The sequence below is a fragment of the Pseudorca crassidens genome, chromosome 8 (genome assembly GCF_039906515.1).
Source record: "Pseudorca crassidens isolate mPseCra1 chromosome 8, mPseCra1.hap1, whole genome shotgun sequence".
Lineage (NCBI taxonomy): Eukaryota > Metazoa > Chordata > Mammalia > Artiodactyla > Delphinidae > Pseudorca > Pseudorca crassidens.
This window is the reverse complement of record NC_090303.1, coordinates 84,546,513-84,573,140: the sequence shown is the minus strand read 5'-3', so window position 1 is coordinate 84,573,140 and position 26,628 is coordinate 84,546,513. Positions and strand designations below refer to the sequence as shown.

At 38.1% G+C, this 26,628-nt stretch overlaps 1 protein-coding gene across 12 annotated transcripts in view; it reads right to left on the bottom strand.

Moving 5' to 3' along the window:
- NRF1 (nuclear respiratory factor 1) overlaps window positions 1-26,628 on the bottom strand; it is a 136,921-nt gene that overhangs the window by 76,611 nt on the left and 33,682 nt on the right. For 9 of the 12 annotated variants that reach the window (XM_067746984.1, XM_067746991.1, XM_067746995.1 and 6 more), the window contains exons 2-4: window positions 13,318-13,549; window positions 5,591-5,705; window positions 2,547-2,673 (exon numbers count right to left, since the gene is read on the bottom strand). In XM_067746984.1, the coding sequence (XP_067603085.1) occupies window positions 2,547-2,673; window positions 5,591-5,705; window positions 13,318-13,540 (465 nt within the window). In that variant the 5' untranslated portion in view covers window positions 13,541-13,549. Of the gene's footprint in view, window positions 1-2,546; window positions 2,674-5,590; window positions 5,706-13,317; window positions 13,550-13,667; window positions 14,870-23,084; window positions 23,162-26,628 lie in introns of those variants that run through there. The other 3 variants (XM_067746985.1, XM_067746989.1, XM_067746987.1) reach the window with 3 other exon arrangements.

Below are 26,628 nucleotides of genomic sequence, written 5' to 3'. Positions count from 1 at the left end.
TTTTTCCAACACTTATTATTGTCCATCTTTTTATTACAGTCATCCTAGTAGGTGTGAAGTATTTCATCATAGTTTTGATTTTCATTTCCCTAATGATTATTTATAAAGTGCTCATGTGCTTCCTGGCCATTTCTGTATTTTCTTTGGAGAAATATCTATTCAGATTCTTTGCCATTTTAAATTGGGTTAATTGTTTTTTGTTTTTGTTTTGGCCGCACTGCGCGGCTTGTGGGATCTTAGTTCCATGACCAGGAATCGAACCCATGCGCCCTGCAGTGGAAGCACGGAGTCCTAACCACTGAATCACCAGGGAATTCCAGGTTAATTGTCTTTTCATTGTTGAGTTATAAGAGTTCTTTATATATTCTGGATACAAATTCTGTATCAGATACATAATTTGCAAATATTTCCTCCCATTCTGTGGATTGTATTTTCACTTTCTTGATGGTATAGTTTGCATCTACTTTGAACATTTGTGAGTCACTGTAAGTATGTCACATAAATTAAATAGAATTGGGTTCTGATTTGGGTTGTTGTTGTTCCAATCTAAAAGCAAATCTTTATTTTTAACAACAATATAAATACAGTATTTATATTTATGGTTTATAACAGAATTAATTGGTCTCACTTATATTCCTTTGTTCTATACTTTGTGTTTTGTTTTTTTTCTTTAATTCCTCCCCTTATTTTCTGTCTTTTGTGTATAGACTTTCTTTCCTCTTTAGTGGTCTGGAAGACATATTTTGTCTCTAATTCTACTGGCATTTATTCTTTAGCCTATATTTATCAAGTGTCAGTCAACAGAAAAATATCTCCTGCTTTTTCTCAGTTTAGGCTATCATATGACCATTTTTTTCCTGTTTCATAGAGTCTGTAACTTTTTGTATTCTATGGAAGACTCCAACAGTTTTCTAACACTTTCTTTTGAATTTTTCAGTGAGTAATTTTCAGAGGTATTTTTCTGAGTCTTCCAGATGAGGCTTTTTCATAGATCACATCATTATTAGTCATAGTAATACTATCTAAAAATTTTAATACTGAAGAAGACATGCCCAGATTTCATGTTTGTCAACTACATGAGGGCTGCCTGTTAGGTACCATTTTGCACTAGAAGCCATCTACCATATTCCTGTAAGAAAAGGTCCTAATATGCATCCTATTCTGGGGCCTCGGGAATTTAAAGGAAAACTCAAAACAAAACTCAAAAATGTTAAGAAAGAACCACAACATCTGTGTGTGTGAAAAAAAATACACTAAAATCTCAACTGATTACTAATTCTGAACTCTTGAAATGTCTGTTCAATGTGGGAGATCTAATAAATGTTATTGTAAGCTAATAAATCTTATCCTAGTAAAAATAAAATGCAATTTAAATCTGGACAGATCATCATTCTACAAATGATTCAAAGTTATTTCAGCCAGAAATGAGTAGTTCACATAGTATAAGTATGCAAGGGTAAAATACTATTTTTATAAAGTTAGCTATGGATAAATATATAATCAAAATATTCAACTATATTTCAAAATTGAAGCAGTGTTAAATCAATTCTTTGAAGAAATACAAGAGATTTAAAATATGCAGCTCAGACTTCCCTGGTGTTGCAGTGGTTAAGAATCCGCCTGCCAGGGCTTCCCTGGTGGCGCAGTGGTTGAGAGTCTGCCTGTGGATGCAGGGGAAACGGGTTCGTGCCCCAGTCCAGGAAGATCCCAGGAAGATCCCACATGCCGCGGAGCAGCTGGGCCCATGAGCCATGGCCGCTGAGGCTGCGCGTCCAGAGCCTGTGCTCCTCAATGGGAGAGGCCACAACAGTGAGAGGCCCGCGTACCGCAAAAAAAGAATCCGCCTGCCAATGCAGGGGACATGGGTTCAATCCCTGGTCTGGGGAGATCCCACATGCTGCGGAGCAACTAAGCCCGTGCACCACAACTACTGAGCCTGTGCTCTAGAGCCTGCAAGCCACAACTCCTGAGCCCGTGTACCACAACTCCTGAAGCCCACGCACCTAGAGCCCGTGCTCCGCAACAAGAGAAGCCACCGCAATGAGAAGCCCGCGCACCACAACGAAGAGTAGCTCCCGCCCGCTGCAACTAGAGAAAGCTCGAGTGCAGCAACGAAGACCCAACGCAGCCAAAAAATTAATTATTTTTTTAAGTTAAAAAAATAAAATAAAATATGCAACTCAGATATCAGTGATCAATAAAATGCTCCCAGGTTTGCCTCATGAAGTTCACATCGTGAGTAAACACCATTTGTTTCTGACATAATCAGTAATATTCTTACAAAATCTTGCATTGGTTTCTTAAAGAACACAATGTCATTTTTTCCATTGCATCTGATGAGGTAAAATACCTTGTTATGGAAAGTAGAAACAGAAATGATCTTTTTATTTTGATCTGCATAAAGGAGTTTGAAAACCAGGCCCAACTCCAACCTCTGGATGAAGGGAAGATAGAATACTATTGTGCTAGACTAAGGATCAAAAAAATATGAACAACAACCCACAGAAAACAAACGGTATCTGAGAACACAACTCAAGTTTTCTTACCACATTCTCCAAAGGTGCTGCACCGAACACTTTAAAGACAGGGTTGGGTTTGGAGGGTGAGATACAAAGGACAATAGCTTGCTGTCCTACTCGAGTAGTATATTCATCTAATGTGGCTCGAAGTTTCCTGAATCAGAGAATGAAAAGAAACAAAAACAGTTAAAGAAGGTAGAAATTACAGCGATACAGACACAAGATTTACTTTGACTTGGGACAATTTATTCTGATTAGATATGTTTCTTTTACCTGAATTGTGAAAAGGAAGCGTGTGAGGTTTAATATCCTGTTCAGCAGAAATATGCGCATACCTTTGTCCTGAAGACCCACGATTAGCTCACTGATAGATATAAGGGTCTACCTCAGGTTTACCTCAGGACACAGCCATGACACAATGCTGAACACAGCGAGTATCATACTTCCTGATCTCATCAATACCAAAGGGGTTTTCTCTTACTGCTGCAAAGATTAATGCTGAGATATCCTCTTATAGACTTTATTATATCAACTCCATGTTTAATGAAGGGGCCTTAAATCACCTGCTTCTAATTTCTTTGACCGATATAATCATTGTTTATGTCTTACTGACATAATTTTATCCAAAAATACTACTTCAAAAATGTTGCCATTTGCAGATTTTCATTGTGATATAAACAATAATTCTTAGTCCCGAAGTATTTTACAAATGAGGATGGAGTAAAAGAGCTTTTTCAAATATATCAACATTGGATGAAAGAGAAACACTGTCCTTTCCCTCTGAAATCATGGGAGATTAAAGTTCTACATCCTATAATTCTTCTGGGAACTTGGTCTACCCTTTCAAGGGACTGGTGAGTCATGCCAATTCAAATGAAGCAAACCCAACGTATCACAAGAAAGTTTTCCATCTTTCTCCAAAAGCATGTACTATTGTGTCTATGCCCATTATAGAAAAAATATTTCTATAAATAATACATTCTAATTCCTCCTGCCTGTACTATCATTAAAGGAAATGGAATTTATCATTAAAGGAAAGGAAATTTTTTGGCCCATCTAGTGGTATATAACTTCTTTGCTGAAAGCTACTGTTAAGTACTTTCTGGATTTTCCCTTCAGTTTCTTACTTATGTTCTTAATATAGATTATATTTTCCAGCTTTTGTCACATATCATTTACATGGGCTGGCACTCTGAATTCAACATTCCAGTAAACATCTTAAGTATTTGGATATAGTATTTAAAACACTACAAGAAGAAACTTCTGAAACATTTTATAGACTAAATTTCTTATCATATATGAATACATGTTATGCAACCTGTCAAAATATTAAGTCCTCCATGCACCACATCTGTGTAATAATCTTTCTTTGCAACCTACAAACTCTTCAGAAGAAATAAAACTGAGCAAAGGACCACATACCAAACAGAAATTTGGTGGCATTCCTTGAAGGAATGAAGATCGAAAATATATTCACTGTCTCTAATTCCTCTCTTCCCATTCTGTCTTGAAGACACTCCAGTCCTTTCATCCTTACTGCTCCTTTGAAAACACTCTTGTCAAGTTCAATCATGACCTCCATGTTGCTAAATCTAATGGTCAATTTGCATCTTACTCAACCTGTCAGCAGCATTTGACAGTGCTGATCACATGCCCTCCTTCTTGAAACACTTTTTGCACTTGGTTTCCAGAATACCACTCTCTTGGTTTTCCTCCTGACTCACTGGTTGTTTCTTAGACTCCTTTGATAATTCCTCTCATTTCTCTAACCCCTAAGGGGTAAAGTGCTTCGGTCCACACTCATTCCCTAGGTGATCTCTTCCAGACTCATAGTTTCAAATGCTACCTATGTGCTTGTATCTTCAGCTAAGGTCTCTCCTTTGAATTATAGATTCATATACCCAACTGCTTATTCTGTATCTCCACTTAATGGTTAAGAGGTATCACAGACTTAACGTGTCCAAACCAAATTCCTGATTCTGCCCTACCCTCACTCTCATACTTGATCCTCTTCCAGTAAGTGTCATCTCAATCCTTCCAGGAATCAGACCAGAAACCCTGAGGTCACCCTTCACTCCTTTTTTTCTCTCACACAGGACATCCAATCCATCAAGGAATCATATTGGGGTTACTTTTGAAATACATCCAGAACCTGACCACCTCTTGCTGCCTTTGCTACTGCCACATTGGTTTTAAGACACTGTCATTTCTGGCCTGGATTACTACAATAACCTCCTAATTGGTCTCCCTGCTTCCATTCTTGTACCCCCAGAGACTATTCTCAACACAGTACCCTGAGTGATACTTTTAAAACATAAGCCAGATCATATCATTGCTTTGACCAAAAGTCTTCATTGACTTCCTATGTCACTCCGAGTAAGAGTCAAAGCCCTTATATTGGACCAGAAGATGCCATGGTGTGGCTCTCCACTACTACTCTGACCACACCTCCTCTCATTCTTTCCCTAGTTGTTCCTCAAACATGTCTAACACATTCCTTCCCACTTCAGAACCTTTGCTCTTACTATTTCCTCTGCCCAAAAAGTTCTTCCCCTAGACATCAACATGGTTGCCCTTATACTTACTTCAGGTCTCTGTTCAAAGGTTGGCTTATGAAAGAAGACCATTCCTATAGAAAAAGAGAAACTACTATATCCTCCCTAATCCCCTAAACCTTTCTATTTTCCTTACTCTGCTTTGTTTTTTCCCACAGCACTTTCATCATCTGACGTATTACATACCTGTTTATTTTCTTTTTCCCTCCACTAGAATATAAGCTCGTTAAGGGAATTTATTTTGTTAACTGTTGTATTCCCAAGGCCTAGAACAATGCCTGGCACATAGCAGGCATATAAGTTTTCTCTGAATGAATTAATGTAATACTATTCATCTGTTAATCATACTTCTAGTTTCATTTGTTTATCTTGCAAGAGTACTTTAAAGTCTAATTCTGTCATCAAAGAATTTAACTTGGTGTCCCTTGATGAACCTAATAAGGTATAGTCTAACTCTGTCATCCACTCCATAAAGTATGTGAGGAACAGCAACAATATGAGAAAGGAAGCCCTCACCTAAGCAAACGTGTTTGCTGTCTCTTCCGGATAGACGGATTAGACTCAAACACATGAGGCCGTTTCCGTTTCTTTCCTGTTGCCACAGCAGCAGCAGCAGCCATTCCCACAGGACCTGAAATAAGAAGGGATGCGCTGAGATTAGGCAGAGCCTGTTAGCTATACAAGGCAGAAAACAATTAGAGGTACAAAAAAGTAGCACTTATTTCCTCATATGTTATCAATAAATATAGATACTCCTGATATCAATATACTTCACCACTGTTCAACATGGATCATTTTTTAGTTTACCATTAAAACTTACAACAAATCTTTTTAAAAAGTAAATGACTTATACTTCCCCACCACACACCAGCTTGAATTTTATATAATGTGTTTTTTTGTTTTGTTTTGTCAGCATACCCATACTGTTAAGGCAATATTCTCCAAGGCGCTAGATGAAATTGCAGCATTGAGAGGAACAGTTTGCCAAAACAAAAAAGTCGCAGATTTCAAATTTCGTTTCCATCCCCGTGTCCCTCTATCCATTACTCCAAGAAACTGCCAAGTTAAGGAAGTCAGAGAAAATCACTCATACCTGGAACTCCAATACCACCACACCACATATAAGAGAAATATCTAGAAGGATACCATCTTAATCGGAAATTTTTTTTTTCTATATCTGAGAATTATGCCCTAAATGGAGCTGTTGACCACAAGGTCATGTTGATGAAAGCATCCTGGCAGGAAAGAGATGAAAACTGTCCCACTCTAAGGACAAAATGTTAATAAAATTTGGTCTGGTTTGCCCTGAAACTAATAACTGAAAGAAAGGGTAGGCCTCAAGGAATTATTACAGTCTCCGATTCATGCAATCTCAACATATCAAGGGCATTCCTTTTTTTAAACAAAACAAAAAACCCGACAATCCACCTTCGTCCCTATTTGTGAACCCTGTAAAAGGCTTAAATGAAAATTAGGTTTAAGTGCTCACGTTATCCTAGCATATACGTTCTATAAGTGGCTCAATTAAAATAGGCCTCCCTATTTTAATCTAGATGAGCCTGTCTACATGTTGTTTAGTAGTATACTCAGTCTGACTTAAATAAACTCCTCTAAAGAGCCCCAAAGTAATTAAAAAATAAATTAATGCCTTTTACCTTCCTTTCCATCATAAACAGCTGGTAGAGGAAAAAAATCTTATTGATGCATTTTTTCCAACATTTAATTTTTTAAAAATTGAGGTAATAACACTTAACATGAGATCGACTGCCTTAACAAAATTTTAAGTGTACAGTACAGTACTGTTAACTATAGGCACAATGTTGTATAGTAGATCTCTAGAAACGTATTCATCTGGCAGCACTGAAACTTTATGCTGTTAACAGCAACTCCCCATTTCCACACCCCAGCCCCTGGCAGCCACCATTCTACTCTCTGCTTCTAAGAGTTTGAATATGATACCTCATATAAGTGGAACCATGCAGTAGCTGTCCTTCTGACCTGGTGTATCTTACTTAGCATAATGCCCTCAAGGTTCATCCATGCTGTCATATATGGTAGGATTTCCTCTTTCTTTAAGGCTGAATAATATTCCATATATACATACCACACTTCCTTTATCCATTCGTCTGTCAATGGACATTTAGGTTGTTTCCACATCTTGACTACTGTGAATAATGCTGCAATGAATACAGGAATGCAAATATCTCTACGAGATTCTGACTTCAATTCTTTTGAATAAACATCCATAGGTAGAACTGCTGCATCATATGGTAGCTGTTATTTTTAATTTTTTAAGGAACTTTCATACTGTTTTCCACAGGGGCTGAACCATTTTGCATTCTCACCAACAGCATACAAGGGTTCCAATTTCTCCACATCCTCGCCAATACTTATTTTTTGGTTTTCTGATAATAGCCATCCTAACAGGGGTGAGGTGGTCTCTCAACTGTGGTTTTAATTTATATGTCCCTGATGATTAGTGATGTTGAGCATCTTTTCATACACTTACTTTTTGGCCATTTGTATGTCTTTAGGGAGATGTCTATTCAAGTCCTCTGTCCATTTTAAAATCAGGTTATTTGTTATGCTATTGAGCTGTGGGAGTCCAACATTTTATTATTAAAGCTTTAAAATATATTAAAAAAACTTTAACATATATAGCAAAGTTGAAAGACCTTTACAATGAACATTCATATATCTACCACCTAGATTCTACCATTAACGTTTTAGTATATGTAACTATCCATCTTTCTACACGTTCATCAACCCATACTGGGTTTTTTTTAATGCATTTCAAAGTAAACTGCAGTATGATCCCCCTAAATACTTCAGTAGGAATATCATTAGCTAGAGTTTAATATTTATTCACAATTTTTTTCTTTTGAGGTAAAATTTACATATTATAAAATGTACAAATCATTCAATAATTTTTCAAAAATGCATACAACTATGAAACCCAATCCCCTACTAAGATATATAATAGTATCATCACTACAAAATTTCTCTCATGTCCCTTCCCAATCAGTTCCCACGGTACCTCCCACCATAAGAACACAATTATTGTTTTTTCACCCTACATTAGTTTTGCCTATTCTAGAGCTTCAAATTAATGGAATCATACAGTATCTACCCTTTTGTGTAAGATTTCTTTCAATTAGAATAATTTTTTTAAGATTTGTCCATGTTGTTATATGTATCAGTAGATTGTTCCTTTTTATTGCTGAGTAATACTCCAGAGTATGAATAAACCACAGTTTATCCATTATTCTACTGATGGTCACTTTGGCTATTTCTAGTTTTAGGTATTATGAATAAAGCTGCTTAACTAAATTAATTAATTAATGCAGTTTAAATAAAAATCCTCATTTTTTTGTGTGGAACTTGATAAAGTTATTCTAAATTTTAAATGGAAGTGCAAAGGCCTAAGAACAGCCAAAACAATTTCTGAAGATTTTAAAAAGGAGGCAGAGGCACTCATCCTACCAAGTATCAGTAGTTACTATAAGGCTACAGTCTTTAAGACAGAGTGGAACTGACTGAAAGATAGACAAATAAACCAACACAACTGACTCGAGAGTTCACAAACACCCTTCTGTGTCAGAAGACAGAGGTGGGAAAAGGATGGATAATTAAAAGTATGGTGCCGGAGTAACTGACTGTCTGCATGGAAAAATAATGAAAGTAGATTCATACATCATACTATACACGAAAATAAATTCCAGGTGGATTAAAGGGCTAAATGTAAAACAAAAACATCAATAAAACAACAAAAATAAACTTTATAACTTCTACAATAAACTACTGGAAAGTATTTATAAACTCAGGGTTAAGAAGAACTGCTTAAACAAGACTCCAAAAGCATAAACTGTAAGGTAAAACACTAATAATTTCACAATAATATAAATCAAAACCTTTATGGACGAAAAGAAGTAACAAAAAATTGGGGAGGGAGTGGGCAACAAACTAGGAGATAATTGCAATACATATTACCAAGAAAACACTAGTATTAAAAAATATCAATAACTGTTTAAAAAAAAAAAGACAATACATTTGGAAAATGGACAAAGGAAATATGCAAAATAAGAAAAGTTAATAGTCAATAAAGTTCTGACATGATGCTCTATCTTGTCTTCCCTCACTGGCTGGAACCTCTTGCTCAGACAAGCAATTTAAACCAACACTGAGACACTGTTTCATACCCATCGGACTGGCAAAAATGAAAAACAATTGACAATATCAAATGTGGTGAGGATGAGAAGCAACAGGCACTCTAGTACACTGCTTGTGGGAATGCAAATGAATAAAACTATTTGGAAAGACACTTGAGATATCTAGTAAAGTTGAAAATGTGCCTATCTTTGCCCTCCAATTCCCCTCCTGGTTATACCCTCAAGCAGCGTTTTTGTTTTGTTTTGTTTTTTTAAGCAGTGCTTTTCAAACTGCGGATTTCCACCTGTTGGTGGCTCATGAGTAGTTTTTGTTTCTGTTTTTTTAATAAAATGGAATAAAGAGATTAGAACACATGAGAGTGTGTCACTTGCAGGAGGAGTAAGTATTGCTTCATGAGAAATTGTTATTTTAGTTATATGTGCATCTGTTTATTCTAGATCACAATGCATTACTGTGGGACACTGTCAAAAGAACTTTGAAAACCAAAGCCAAGAGATCTCTCAATGTGTACAAGAAAACATATAAAATAATTTTCATTTGCAGCAATTGTAAATACCAAAAAATTATAAACAACCTAAGTGTTCTCCCAATACACAACATACTTAGATAATGAATGGAATACTAAATAACAGTCAAAATGAAAACATCTAGCCACATTATCAACATAAATGAATCTCAGAAAAATAATACTGAATGAAGTAAACACTGTTAGACAAAAAATATCAGAGTGATACCATTTATATACAATTTAACACATGCAAAAACAATGTTAAATATTGTTTACTGATAAAACACATACAAAAAAATATGAAAGACATGTAACAGAATGATAAAGACCAAATTCAGAATAGTGGTTACTTCAGTAGAGAGAGAGAAGGAAATAGGATTAGAAAAAGCAGTAACCAGCTACCCCTCCTGCTCCATTTACCTTACACTTCATTATATTCTTCAGAGCCATCAGTGCTTTATGAAATTATTTTACTTTATTATTTGTACCCTTCTCTCCACCACTGGTCTGTAAGCTCCTTTAGGAGCAAGCTCTTGCCAGTCTTTGTTCACAGTATCTATATATAATAATATAAGGCATATAATATTGATAATTCCTCAATAACTGTTGAATGATTCAGTGGTAAATCATTTCTACCAGTTGGGCCTCAGTTTCCACATCTGCCACATGAAAGGTTTAAAGTTCTTTGCTAATCTTAAAACTATGACAGTGCAGTACAGTAATGTCGCAAAACTGTGCCTCAAAAGCATCTTCCATCCTAGGAAAGAAGTTGAACTGGATTTATTGTGTTAGGATGCCCTCTTCTGGGAAGTATAAAAATTTCAAAACAAATATTTCACAAACATTTTATGTGCGTTTTGTCACTAAGCCTTATTTTTAAATTCACCATTCCAGAAATACACAGTAGATAACACCTGATAGGAATAAGTTTATTTTCATTGCAGCTGTCTTCTTCACCTTAAATACAGCATAAACTAAAAAAAAAATGTAGTATTTTGGCCATTTCTGATCATTGATTTCCTGTCCAGCTTTTCCTAAATATCTTCTAACATCAGTGTTCCTTATACAATATTAGACCCATCCAGGCATGGTCTACATGTAGTCTTCCACACAGTGCTAAATATACAATGTAAATAGCAAAGAGAATGATACAAAGTATCACTCAGCTTTAAGTCATTTAGAGGCCCAGAAGAAAACCTCAAAACCTGGGCTTCCCTGGTGGCACAGTGGTTGAGAGTCTGCCTGCCGATGCTGGGGACACACGTTCGTGCCCCCGTCTGGGAAGATCCCACGTGCCGCGGAGCGGCTGGGCCCGTGAGCCATGGCCGCTGAGCCTGCGCGTCCGGAGCCTGTGCTCCGCAACAGGAGAGGCCACAACAGTGAGAGGCCTGCGTACCACAAAAAAAAAAAAAAAAAGAAAACCTCAAAACCTTAAATTGGATTAAGATGATCCAGGATTGCTAGTGCCCTCAGGCATTTGGTAGAAGCAAACAAAAATCCTCTCTAGAGGCGGATAATATTATTCTAGTTCCCAAATTATTTCTAAAAATGGTTTTCCAAACACACATCCATCCAGCATTCATCCAAATATAACCAATATGTGAAGAGAAAAACCAACATGAACAAGAAACAGCACTAGTAACATATCACAGGAACAGACCTAGGCACTTCAGAAAGTAAAATGACTAAATGGCCTGTAAAATCATAACTCTTACTTTTCTCATAGATATTAACAAAAAAAATATTTTTTCTATAATAACTGAAAACTGTAATACTGCAAATTTGGGAGGGAGAAAAAAAACACTAGAAATTCTAAAACTAGAAAACAAAACCATTACCAAAACTAATAACTCAATGGACAGACTTAAAATCACCTTAGACATAGCTGAAGAAAAAAATTAATAAACTGGAAGACCGTCTGCAGAAACTACATAGAATGAAGCATGAAGAGACAAAAGGGTAGTAATACAGAACAGAAGGAAAGAGACATAAAGGCTTCAATATGAAGACTAATATATTTAATTGGAGTCAAAGAAGGAAAAGAGACGGAATGGAGGGGACGCAAAACTGAAGCAAAATGTATGGCTAAGATTTTCCAGAATTGATGAAAGACATCAATCCAAAGATTCAAGATGTTTAAAGGAACTGTAAACAGAATAAATGAGAAGAAATCCAGAGCCAGCTATATCACAAAAACTAAAAACAGAGAAAATCTTAAAAGCAGTGGAGGAGGGGTCTGTGTGGGAGATAACCTTCCAAGGAACAGCTGTTAGAATGAAAAAGCTGAATGCTCAAAAGCAAGAATGGAAACCAGAGACAGTGGAATAGCATCTTCAATATGAGGAGAGAAAATAACTGCCAACCTAGAATTCCACACCTAGGGAGACCATCCTTCAAGACTGAAGGTTAAATAAAGACATTCTCAGGTAAGCAAAAACTAAGAGACTTTACTACTAGCAGATCCACGCTGAAGGAAATAAAATGGTATCTTTAGGCAGAAGAAAAATTCTCAGAAGGCAAGTGGGATATAAGGGGGAAAATTAACATTGACTATGTATAAAACAAAAATAATGTCGTATAGGGCTTAAAATATACAAAGAATTAACACACAGAACAACAACAGCATATAGGTCAGAAGCAGGGGAATGAAATTCAAGTGTTCTAAGAAACTTGCATTATCCCTAAAAAGAACAAAAGCACCATTTACATAAGACTCTGAAATAAGTGAAGGGTGTATATTTCTAGGTGTACCACTAATAGCAAAAGTATGCATAACTTCCAAACTAACAAGAAAAAAACGAAACAAAAACTTTTCAATCACTCCAAAAGAAAATTGAAGGAAAAGTAAACAGAACAAGTGAGACAAAGGGAAAGCATATAGTAAACATGATAAATTTAAACCCAAATATATCAGTGATTACATTTAATGTAAATGGACTAAATGCTTGAGTTAAAAGTGAAGAGTGGGGACTTCCCTGGTGGCACAGTGGTTAAGAATCAGCCTGCCAATGCAGGGGACACAGGTTCGAGGCCTGGTCTGGGAAGATCCCACATGCTGCAGAGCCACTAAGCCAGTGCGCCACAACTACTGAGCCTGCGCTCTAGCCTGTGAGCCACAACTACTGAACCCGCATGCCACAACTACTGAAGCCCACGCACCTAGAGCCTGTGCTCTGCAACAAAGAGAAGCCACTGCAATAAGAAACCCATGCACCACAACGAAGAATAGCCCCGCTCGTGGCAACCAGAGAAAGCTTGCGTGCAGCAATGAAGACCCAATGCAGCCATAAAAAAAAATTAATTAATAAATGAATGAATTTTTTTTAAAAAGTGAAGAGTGCTGGAATGGAGGAAAAAACAAAACCAAAGTTTTTATCACTAATAGTACATGAGTCTGCAACTTAAGTCTCAGTGTAATACAGGTACAAGTTATAAATTTAAGGCTTAAAAAGAAATCATGAAGATATGATGACAATAAATGTGAGTGCCTGTATCCTAGGTTCTTTCAGATAAGCACAGTATCAGAGTTAAGCCAAAAATGAAGAGCTCCCAATACAAACATTACCTGCAGCAGCCAGATGGGCTGTTACCTCATCAGCCGCTGTGGAGTTGAGTATGTCTGAATCATCATACGAGGTGTCTTCAGGAGAAGAAGGTGAGTCTTCATCAGCACTCAACATACTGTGTTCAGTGTAGGTAGCCACATGGACCTGCTGAACTTGCTGGGCCACTGCATGGGCTTCTATGGTAGCCATGTGTTCAGTTTGGGTCACTCCGTGTTCCTCCATGAAGATCTACTGTCAGAAAAAAGGGAAGGAACAGGATTCAGTGTGTAATATATTCCAATGCTTAAAATAAGAGATATTTTCCTCAAGAGCAGAGGAACTCTGACAAGCCTTTGATTTTACTACATACCTCACCACACCAAGTCGTAGGAAAGGGGGAGCATCATTCCAATGACATAAAAATAGAATATTTTCCTTGTGTGAAACTATTTTGATAGTTTTTTTTTTAACCAACTGTGTGATTTTTATTGATGGGTGACAACTTTATACTCCTAGCTATCACTAACTGTGTACAATTAGAGACGCGGCATCGTAGAAGAGCAGACAGCAGAATTAGACAGCAGACGCAGGGAATTATCAATCTTCATTATTTTGCCCATTTTTCATTATGTGTACACAGAAGCACGAATGCAATTTGAAATCTTTTAATGGCAATAAAGTTACAATCACCCACCTATGTGACTGACATCTTAACTCCAAATACTTGATCTGCAATGTGTACGTAAGCAGCTTCTCGTCGCACAATTATTAAAATGTATTTTTCCTATTAGGAACCAGCAACTTATTTTTTGTGTTTGTTTATCTTTTGAAGTAAGAACTATTTCTTCTCTGATAACTGGCTCATTTTTATCATTTATCAAAAACTAAAGGCTGGGCTTCCCTGGTGGCGCAGTGGTTGAGAGTCCGCCTGCCGATGCAGGGGACACGGCTTCGTGCCCCGGGCCGGAAAGATCCCACATGCCGCAGAGAGGCTGGGCCCGTGAGCCATGGCCGCTGAGCCTGCGCGTCCGGAGCCTGTGCTCCGCAACAGGAGAGGCCACAACAGCGAGAGGCCCGCGTACCGCAAAAACAAAACAAAACAAAAAACTAAAGGGTGAGGGAAGAAAGTGTGATGGATTAAAAATTTTATTTTTTAAGGAAAGATAAAATTCATTTTCACAAATTTACAAGTGTTGCTGCTGGTGCAGGATTTATTCTACTATGCAGTTAGACTGGGAATCAAATGCAAGTTCCCCTTCTTACTCAGGAACGGCATTATTTCGGAAATGTGGGTTTTTGTGTATTTGCTTAAATCAAGTGACAGTCTGTCTCAACCAGATGGAAATTCATTGTGCTAATTTTATACCTCAAGTCACAAAACAATAAATATCCTTGATATTATATATAATGATAAAAAAGATATTTAAAAGATCCTGGTGACTAGCATATGACATTGTGGACATAAAAACAGTAAGTAAGGGCTTCCCTGGTGGCGCAGTGGTTAGGAGTCTGCCTGCCGATGCGGGGGACATGGGTTCGTGCCCCGGTCCGGGAAGATCCCACATGCCGCGGAGCGGCTGGGCCCGTGAGCCATGGCCGCTGAGCCTGCGCGTCCGGAGCCTGTGCTCCGCAACGGGAGAGGCCACAACAGTGAGAGGCCTGCGTACCACAAAAAAAAACCCAAAACCCCCCCCCAAAAAACAGTAAGTAAAATACTTAACATTTTCTTTATATTTCAAACACAAATGGGAGTTAAACATTTTGTCCCCAAAATGTGATTATTCAAATTGGTTTTTCTGCTTATAAAACTGTGTTTCTTATAAACCCTGAAATGATGCAGTAGTAAGATAAAGGTTTGCTCTCCTAGTGTACTTATGATCTGTCCCCTCTTCTTCCTCCCTTACCTACAGAGAAGTATATTAACCTTAAAATTTTTTTTGAAGCATACGTATATACATATGATTTAAAATAAAAAGAGGTTCGCAATACATATATTATTCTTTGACAATATATCTGAACTTTTTTTTTGTTTTTTTTGCGGTGCGCGGGCCTCTCACTGTCGTGGCCTCTCCCGTTGCGGAGCACAGGCTCCGGACGCGCAGGCTCAGCAGCCATGGCTCACGGGCCTAGCCGCTCCGCGGCATGTGGGATCTTCCCAGACCGGGGCACGAACCCGTGTCCCGTGCATCAGCAGCGGACTCTCAACCACTGCACCACCAGGGAAGCCCTATCTGGACATTTTGACATGTCAAAACATACAAATCTACCAGACCTTTCTAAATAGCCAAAGAACACTTCACTGTATCGATGTGCAATAATTATGCAACCAATCACCTACTGATATATAGGAAGGCAGCTTTCAAATTTTTGGTATTGTAAACAGCAGTGAAGTGAACATCCTTTTATATCAAACTATGCATACTGGTCCTCAAAAAACTTTAAGAAGAATTACCATATGATTCAGCAATTCCACTTCTGGATGCTATGCTGGGAGAACTGAAAGTAGGGTCTCAAAAGGGCTATTTGTACACCAATGTTCATAGCAGCATTTTCACAATAGCTAAAAGATGGAAGCAATCCAGCTATTCACTAACAGATGAATTAGTAAGCAAAACGTGGACATACATACAATGGAATGTTACTCAGCCTTAAAAAGGAAGAAATGGAAACTAGGAAGAGAGGGGATCTTCCTCAAATTGATAAGAAAAAATCTACAAAAAATCTACAGCTAGCATCATACTTAATGGTGAGAAACTAGAAACTTTCCCGCTAAGATGAGAAACAAGATAAGGATGTCCCCTCTCATCACTGCTTTTTGACATTGTACTGGGATTCCTAGCCAATGTAGTAAGACAAGAAAAAGAAATAAAACTGTCTTTGTTCACAGGTGACATGATTGTTTATGCAGGAAATCCAAAAGAATCAATAACAATTAAAAAAAAAACCTGGAACGAGTAAGTAATTATAGCAATGTTGTAGGATACAAAGTTTATATACAAAAGCCAACTGCTTTCCTATATACCAGCAATAAACAATAGAATTTGAAATTAAAAAAACACGATTACCATTTACATTATCAACCAAAAATATGAAACACGTAGGTATAAATCTCACATAACGTACAAAATCATGAGGAAAACTATAAAATGTTGATGAAAGAAATCAAAGAACTAAAATAGACAGATATTCCAGTTCATGGATAGGAAGACTCAATAATGTCAAGATGTCAGTTCTTCCTAACGATCTATGGATTCAATGCAATCCCAATCAAAACCCCAGAAAGTTATTTTATGGATATTGACAAATTAGTTCTAAAGTTTATATGGAGAAGCAAAAGACCCCGAATAGCTAATATAATATTTTATTTATTTATTTATTTATTTATTTATTTATTTATGGCTGCGTTGGGTCTTTGTTGCTGCACGTGGGCTTTCTCTAGTTGCAGTGAGTGGGGGCTACTCTTCCTTGCCGTGTGTGGGCTTCTCATTGCAGTGGCTTCTCGTTGCAAAGCACGGGCTCTAAGTACATGGCCTTCAGTAGTTGGGGCTCACGGGCTCCAGAGCACAGACTCAGTAGTTGTGGCACACGCAGCATGTGGGATCTTCCCGGACCAGGGATCGAACCTGTGTCCCCTGCATTGGCAGGCAGATTCCCAAGCACTGTGCCACCAGGGAAGTCCCTAATAAAATATTGAAGGAGAGGAATAAAGCTGGGAGACTGACACTCCTTGACTTCAGGACTCACTATAAAGCTACAATAATCAAGGCAGTGTGGTACTGGTAAAAGAATAGACAAACAGATCAATGAAACAGAATAGAGAGCCCAGAAACAGATCCCCATAAATACAGTCAACTGATCTTTGACAAAGGAGCAAAGGCAATACAATGGAGCAAAGATAGTGTCTTCAACAAATGGTGCTGGAATACTGGACATCCACCTGCCAAAAAAATGAATCTAAACACAGACTTAACACCTTTCACGAAAAGTAACTCAAAATGGATCATAGACCTAAGTGTGAAACGCAAAACTATAAAACTCCAAGAAGATGACACAGGATAAAACCTAGATGACTTGGGTATGGTGATGACATTTTAGATATGACACCAAAGGCACGATCCATGAAAGAAAGAACTGAAAAGCTAGACTTCATTAAAATTAAAAACTTCTTCTGCTCTACAAAAGACACTATAAAAATAATGAGAAGACAAGTCACAGGCTGGGAGAAAATATTTGTAAAAGACACATCTGATAAAAGACTATGTTCCAAAATACAACTCTTAAAACCGAACAATATTGAAAACAAACAACCCAATTAAAAAATGGCAAAAGACCTGAATAAGACAGCTCACCAAAGAAGATACATCTATGAAAAGTATGTGAAAAGATGTTCAGCATCATATGTCATTAGATAATTGCAAATTAAAACAATGAGATAACACTTTGCACCCATCAAGAATAACTAAAATCCAAAACACCAACACCAGCAAATGCTGATGAGGATATGGAGGAACAGAATTCTCATTCATTGCTGGTGGGAATGCAAAATGGTACGGCCACTTTTGAAGGACTGAGCCTCAATTTCCTCATCTTTAAATTAGACATCCATCTCTGAGGATATGGTTTTCTTAATCGTGTGCAAAAGATTTTGAGTCAGGCATCTAAAAAGCCTTTCTTTATTCTATTAATTCCAACGGCTCAAATACCACTCTCTAAAACATTAAAATAAGGAAATTATAGGGAACCAATGCCCCTAACATAATTTTATGAGAGTGCACAAAATGGAGAATGGATCCGACAATGATTCCTCTGAACAGATATGAAAAGCAAGATGAATGCCCGGGCAACATGTAATGAACTGTGATTCTAAACATCACATCCAAATAAAAAGGCATATCTGTCTATTATCTGGAACCAGTGATGTTCAGAAGATTAGTCAACACTCCATTTAAAAAAAATCATTCCCCCAAACAATAACATAACATGGTAGCAATTTTACTAAAACCTGTTTCTTAGCCTGGATCATCACCTGGGATGCAACAAATACTTCATCTAAAGGTTCTTCTTTAATATATGATCTATAAGGGATCGGAGGAGGGGCAGTTTTGTACAGAGGAGTTCCTACTTTTGCCATTATCGACCAGCAGGCGTGGGACTAAAGATAATGGAAGAGAACTTAGAAAAACAGATTTTCTGGTCAGGAGCACGCTGGTAGCTATAGTCAACAACACCTAAGGAGCTACTGGAATTTGGATAAAATATCTAAGGGTGCTAAGTTTAGTCTAATCCACACATAATGAGATTAAGTGTAGAGTATTTTAAAAATCAAAGTTGGAAGAGCAGTTCAGGATACCCAATCAAGGTATAACTAAAAGTAAGAGAAAGCCTTAGTCTCATCAATGGCATTACCATATCAAAAGAAAAGCTGCAAGAACCGCCTAGGGGAAAGTCTCAGAGCAAGACAGTGTCTATAGCCAAAACGAGGGACAGGAAAACCAAGAGGCTCAACTTAATTCCTAGACATGTCCACAATCTAAATTTCATAACTAGGATAGAAATTTTACTCAACACAACAGCCTTTCCCAAAAAAGCCTAAAGCCAAAGACAATATTTGATTCTCGGGCAGACAACGGGTAATAGGTCAAAATTTCACCAGAGCAGGAAAAACTTTAAAACAACTGCACGGGGGATTCCCTGTGGCGCAGTGGTTAGGAATCTGCCTGCCAATGCAGGGGACACAGGTTCGAGCCCTGGTCTGGGAAGATCCCACATGCCGTGGAGCAACTGAGCCCGTGAGCCACAACTGCTGAACCTGCGCTCTGGAGCCCACGAGCCACAACTACTGAAGCCTGGGTGCCTAGAGCCCGTGCTCCGCAACAAGAGAAGCCACTGCAATGAGAAGCCCGCACACCGCAACTAAGAGTAGTCCCTGCTCGCCGCAACTAGAGAAAGCCTGCGCGCAGCAATGAAGACCCAATGCAGCCAAAAATAAAAAACAAACAAAAACTGCACAAGAAAGTTTAGAAATAGTCTTGCCAGTTCAAGTTTAGAAATAGTCTTGCCTTGAGTGAGGCTAACTTCCTAATTTGGAGCATCTAAAACTAATTTATGACTGCAATCACATAATATTTTTCATTCCAATGTTGATAAAATTTATAAATGTTCATTAATATTAATAACAACCCAAGAAACCCAGTTAATAATAATGCTTTTATACAATATGTGAGAAAAACAAGCTTTACCACACAACTTCATAATGACTTGAGTGTGAGTGGATGGTTTTGTGAAAACAATATTCTAAGTTCACTGAAGGCAGGGCCTGGGTACATAAAGTCTCTATGAACAGCAGCCATCATAATTTGTTCCTTAATAAATGCTTGCGGGTAACTGGCTGCACATTATGCTTAGTAAAGCTAGACCCAGGCAATTACAGTTTCCACAATTCTCCCATAAGGTTGTGCTGGCCATTCATCTCATCTCTCAGCTTCCAAGCCCTCTATTCTATACTTGTTCTGAACTGCCATCTCTGGGTTGGGTCAGCCAACCTTATTTACCAGACTTGTCTGCCAGCTTCACGTTAGGTTTTACCAAGGGGAGGCAACAGGTTAAGATGGGAAGAGGCGGGGAGAAGAGATTTTCTTGATGTTTTCATTCTTATTAAAGTTGCTCCAACAAGAGAGGGCAGCCTCATGTGCCGACTCCAGCTGTGTCTCTTCTCCCCTGCTGGTTGAGTACCAGCTGCCTCGCATCCACGTGGAGGTGAGATTACCTGCTGTGTGGGGGCCCCTCCAAACTCCTAGGTTCTTCTATTCCATTCCCCCAGCCCAAGGGGTGGTTATTAAAATCTGGATTACTTTTGCTCTTTTAGTCTTCCATCACCTGTGTAACCAATTACATTCTCTGAAGTACCTCACATGGTTTACTGACTGATACAAAGGGAAGAAAATATGTACCTTTCTTGTAATTACTCATAGAGTGCTGGTAAGCAGCAAAACTTTGCATTGATTTATATAAGTCAATACAATAAAATGTATTGACATTTTTATACTATCAGTAAAGTGATTCTAAGGACATTTTTATAAGGCTACCACTAGGGTTTGTTTCCATATGCCAATGGAAGTTGAATACAAAATCTTGAGTTTGATTAATCATTAAAAAGAGGCTAAGTTAGAGAGTATAAAATGCCTCAGGAAGAGAGAAATGGGACACAGAAGTGAGAAGGGGGTACAGACAGAAAAAGAAGTAGGAGATATACAAACACAAACTTTGATCTGTTTATGAGTCTGTCTTACCTGCTCTTTAAATAAGATAATAAGTCTAACATTCCAGCAAACCACAAAATCAACATCACAGTAATAAAATAAGTGCTTTTTTATGGAAATAATAGTGACAAACAATCACAAAAAGATTTTTCATATTATTCAATGAATATACTGGGTCTGGTATTTGGACAAACCAAAGAAAATTGTGGTAGCAATGGCAGCTTTGACCTTCATCTACCACTCTAAGTTCTTGGCAGACTATATGGAGAGATCTATGCATATCTGCTGAAAATCAATAGTAGGTACTAACTATAATTTCCAGTGTGGCTTGCAGAGATTTAGAGTTTTGTTTTCTTATTGTACAACTAGGCCCAAAGAATCTAGTACAAGAGCATGCCAAGAGTATGCAAAGTGTCCTCTCCAACCCACCTCATTCCTGCTTAAAGGCTTATCCTCACTTCCATAGCAGGGTGGTTAAGAGTGCAAACTCCGGAGCCATAGTACTGGATTCGAATCCTTGCTCTGCCACTCACTACCACCTTAGACAAGTCCCACTTGACTCCTATGCTTTCGTTTCACCACATAAAAGGGATTAAAACAGGACATGTATATAATAAGTGCTAGATAAGTGTAACCTATTACTAGTAGTAGTACTATTCCACATAAAGACAGATAAAGCATAGAAATGTCAAAGGGAAAGTTACATGGGAGAAAAAATGCTTATAAATTGGGAGAAAAAAATTTATACATTGGGAGAAAAAATGCTTATAAATCACAAACTAGGAGTTTTGACAAGGACCTGTATCAGAACATAGTTATTTTCTGAAGTACAGACCCTTTTGAGGTTGTGTGAAAGCTACAGAACTCCTCCCTAGAAAAATGTATATACACACAAAATTTTCCAAAATATTTCAACGTTCTTGGACTCAAATCACAAATAGGTTATTTCATGATGATACAGCTATACCAAAGCTGAAACACTAGAGGGTGCCACAACCAAAGAAAAATGTAAAGAAAGCACAGGGAATTTCAAGCTGCTTAAAATTCTTCAACTGGAATAAACATCCTTCCATAGAAAATAGTTAGGTGAATCTACTTCACCAAATACTTCAAAATAACATCAACTCTTCTATAGGCTCTAGATCAGCACTGTTCAATAGAAATTTCTGTGATGATGGAAATGTTCTAAATTTGCACTGCGCCAAACAGCAGCCACCAACCAATGTGGCTACTGACATGAAATGTGACAACTGCGACTAAGGAACTACATTTTTAAATTTTACTTAGTTTTAAATAATTTTAATATAAATAGCCACATGTGGCTGTGACTATCACAATGAACAGTGCAGTTCTTCTACATTCTAGTTGTAAGTTTTGAAATTACTTGCTTCTAATTGTTGTTAAAGAAATTTCTAATACAGTAGGTTCATACAATATTTCAAGCAAATCCATCCCTTGGTGAAAATTCAACACTGCAAAGATAGGAGAAAAGACTGTCCGTGTCTCTCCCTCACCCTGCAGGTGTTCACAATCAAAAGTAAAGCTTTCTTTTACTCATTATAGAAACCCTGCCTACCCAATTCCCTGACTGTATTTCTTAAAGACTCTGGGTTAAAAGAGCTTAAAAAAAAATAAGTACAAATTGATAAAGTTAACTTAGAAGGCTTTTGCCTTTAAAAAAGGCTTTTCCAGGACTTCCCCGGCAGTCCAGTGGTTAAGACTCTGCACTTCCAATGCTGGGGGTGAGGGTTCAATCCCTGGTCGGGGAACTAAGATCCCACATGCCATGTGGCATGGCCAATAAATTTTAAAAAATAAAATAAAAAAGCCTTTTCCTTAAAAAACAAAAAAATCATATTCGAGTGATAATATCACCAAGGGCTAAAGGAGCACTGGGAAGAGAGGACTACAAGGACATCGAGTAGGTACCATGAAAAGGAGGACAGGGGCTTCCCTGGTGGCACAGTAGTTGGGAACTTGCCTGCCGGCGCAGGGGACATGGGTTCGAGCCCTGGTCCGGGAAGATCCCACATGCCGCGGAGCAACTAAACCTGTGCACCACAACTACTGAGCCTGCGCTCTAGACCCCGCGAGCCACAACTACTGAAGCCCGCGTGCCTAGAGCCCGTGCTCTGCAACAAGAGAAGCCACCTCAATGTGAAGCCCGCGCACAAAAAACGAAGAGTAGCCCCCGCTCACCGCAACTAGAGAAAGCCCGCTCGCAGCAATGAAGACCCAATGCAGCCAAAAATAAATAAATTGAAAAAAAAAAAAAAGAAAAGAAAAGGAGGACAGAGTCTTTAGCCAGGAGTTCGTCAGGTGCCACAATGAAAGGAGACTGCAGGCTGAGGCAACAGCTTGTGAAAGCACATGGCACAGCAAGAGGACATGAATGAACACCCAGACTCAGGAGGAGTCTGGGGACCAAAGGAACAGCTCTCAGCTGCCTTTACACCAGAATCTTTCTTTACACTGTAATTTAACCTTCTAAAAATAAAGTGATTCTAAGAACACTGATGCTGACCCACCTGCCAAAGAGAAAAGTGGTCTCCACATTACAGCTTACAACCCTGTGTCTGTCACAGTGCCCTGAGTGAGAAGGTACCTAATGAATGTTGATGACAATGATAAAAATGATTAGAAAATGCATTCTCAAATATTCAGATGCTTATTAACAGCTACAAATATAAACAAAAAGCAGGTGAGTTGCAGAAGCTATCCCTGGATCAGAAACATGGTGGATAGGAAGTTTAGTAATGCCTAGGCATTTGCAAATGGGTAAGAATGCAGCTGGCTCTCTGCAGAAAAATCATTTCTCCACAGCTGCTCCCCAAATTACCAAAAAATAAGGAGCTGTCATGTGATAGCAGGATTAGAGGCTCCCTCAATTTCCATTAAGGAAAAATAACATAAATTGCCCCAAGACTCACCCCTCAAGCTCATGAGCACAAAGGACACTTCTATTCAAATCCTGCTTACTGTGAAATGTAGCATTGTTGCCTGGCTGCTTCTGTCGTGGGCCTCAATCCTGCTGGATTTGCCTTTACACAACCAACATTCAGTTAAAGCTGTTTCTTAGATTCTTCAATACATGATTTTTCTTTTGAGATAACTGAACTAGGATAATATTTCTGGATAATATTATGAATGTATAAGTGTCAATACTATGGATCTAGGAATCTCTGCAATTCAATCATTCTCTCATTCATTCCACAAATATTTACTGAATTCTTATCAGGTACTCCTAGATTAGTTTAACATCAGTATTCCAAGAAAAACTATGACTGGCAATTCTAATTTTTTATCTTTAGTTTAAAAAATGTATTATCATAAAAGTGACACATGTTCTTTTTGGGTAAATGAGAAAATACAAGTCAGAAAAAACCAAAAAAGAAACAGAAATCACCACCACCTGAGATAGCTACATTACCAAATTAACAATTTGGTATACATGCTTCTAGCATTTTCCCCCTGAGTTTCTTAGATGCTTTTTTTTTGAAACAAAAGTGAAGCTGTTGTGTATATACTGTTGTAGAAATATTTTAAAATTTAATATAGAACAGAAATTTTCATGTTATTAACATTTTACATCATTTTTTAATGTTTACAGAGCATTCCCTATAAAAATGTACAGTAGGTATTTTACTAATTCCCTAAAGTTAAATCATTTAGGTTGTTTCCAATATTTCACTATTATAAATACCACTGTGATGACAAGTTTGATATTCAATAAATATCTGTTGAATAAATAACTTTACTAAGTTAAGTCTTTAAGTACATACCCAATTATTTCCTTAGCTTTTAAGAGACATAAAACTTTCAGTAGGTCTTCCCTGGTGGCACAGTGGTTAAGAATCCGCCTGCCACTGCAGGGGACACGGGTTTGAGCCCTGGTGCGGGAAGATCCCACATGCCAAGGAGCCACTAAGCCCGTGCGCCACAACTACTGAGACTGCGCTCTGGAGCCCGTGCGCCTAGAGCCCGTGCTCCACAACAAGAGAAGCCACCGCAATGAGAAGCCCGTGTACCACAACAAAGAGTAGCCCCCGCTCGCAACTAGAGAAAGCCCTGCGCAGTAACGAAGACCCAACGCAGCCAAAAATAAATAAGTTAATGAAATAAATTTAAAAAAAAAAACAAACTTTGAGTAATCGTATAGTTATGATTCTGGACATGCTATTATAGCAGGCACAGAAAGGTAATGTGGTAAAAACAGTAATCTAAACATAAAGGTGAGCACATAATACTTGGGGGATGCAAGACAAGATAAAAATATTAACCTTAATGATGTAAAAGTAGAGTATGGCTCCCAGAAGCTGGAATATACAAAGAGGGTAGTGCAGGAGCACTTATAATGCCATTCTACAAAATGGCAAGTTGAGAAAGTTTAAAGTTGGTGGACCAAAAAATAAAAGTTTATCATCTATAATTATAAAGATAATTATTTAAAAACTTTCAAAAAGAATATAAATATCAAATAATGGGAGATGGAGAAAGGAGGGAGCAGAAAAAGTGACTTAAATTCTTATTTTTCATATCAAAAAAGTCCACAGATATTGTGTAAAGTTGATCAATCAAGAAACAGAAGTTTACACATACTATTAAGCTTTATGGAAGTTAATTCCAAGAGAAGCTAAAAACAGAAATAGTGAAATGGCTTTTTTCTTTTTTTTTTTTGCAGTACGCGGGCCTCTCACTGTTGTGGCCTCTCCCTTTGCGGAGCACAGGCTCCGGACGTGCAGGCTCAGCGGCCATGGCTCATGGGCCTAGTTGCTCCGCAGCATGTGGGATCCTCCCAGACCGGGGCACAAACCCATCCATCGGCAGGTAGACTCTCAACCACTGCGCCACCAGGGAAGCCCAGTGAAATGGTTTTTAAAGGTGGTCTCTGGACTGTAGGGCTAGGGATGGAAAGGAAAGAGAAAAGGCAGGAGACATTGTTTTTTTCATCATCAACTCTCCTCTGCTATTTAATTTGTTAGGAAGCACAAAGAATACCCTGATAAAATTGCCTGAAAAACCTGTAATTATTCACTTTGGATCCCCTAACTATATATATATCTTCTTACCTTGATAACCAGTCAGACGCAGCTGCTCACAGAGTTTTCCTTTAACCAGAGGCAAACTTAAAATGCCTAAGACCTTGGAGACTACCTAGTCTGATTTTCTCATTTTACAGATTAATTTGAGACCCAGAAAGACTAAGTGAGTTACCCAAAGTCACAGCTCTAGTTGGCGGCAAAACCAAAACTCGAACCCACATTCCCTGCCTTTTAATCAAGTGCTCCAACAGCTCCATCAGAGACCCACCCTTTGTGGGTCTCTAGCCATTACTGGCTTGGGCACGTTAACTTCTATCCCACACTATCATGTGTATATCTTCAACCCAAGGGTTTAACTGAGGGGCCAGTGAATTTGTATTATAAAATAACATGCATACTGAACTGCAGTGATTTTTCAAACTGCCCCTGCAGTAACCCATCCCAGTCCCTCTAACATGCCTTCCGTTCCCTTCACTCTTCAACCCTCACCATCACTGCCTTAGAGGATACAGCTGCTTTGAGGAATGGTTCCTACAGACTGAGAGGCCTGACAGCATGCTTCCCAGCCACAGGAATAAATGCAACTCATGAAGCTGCCAAAAAAACAATGTCTTTTGAAGCTACTATCTTCTGTGAGCACCAGGGCAGTCAAATTATTTCATGTTTTTCTTCACCCATATTACATGTGTTTATCTAGCTAATCACACACTCCCACTTCCAATAGATGGAAAGGGAACAAAACTTTTTTTTTTTAAAAAAAAGGAGGACAAGGGACTGACTTTTTTTTTTTTTAAATGTAGAACTGCGCTCACATTTTAATGTTTGTAATCATTATACCATTTTATAAAAATTATTTTAAAATGAATTTTAAATGGTATGAAAGTCCATTTATATAAATTATTATTTGTATAGATTATTATTTACATAAATTTAGAAACAATAAAAAATAAGTATATGCAGAAGAGTCAAGATCTAAAAACCAAAACCCCGGCTTCCCTGGTGGCGTATCGGTTGAGAAGCTGCCTGCCGA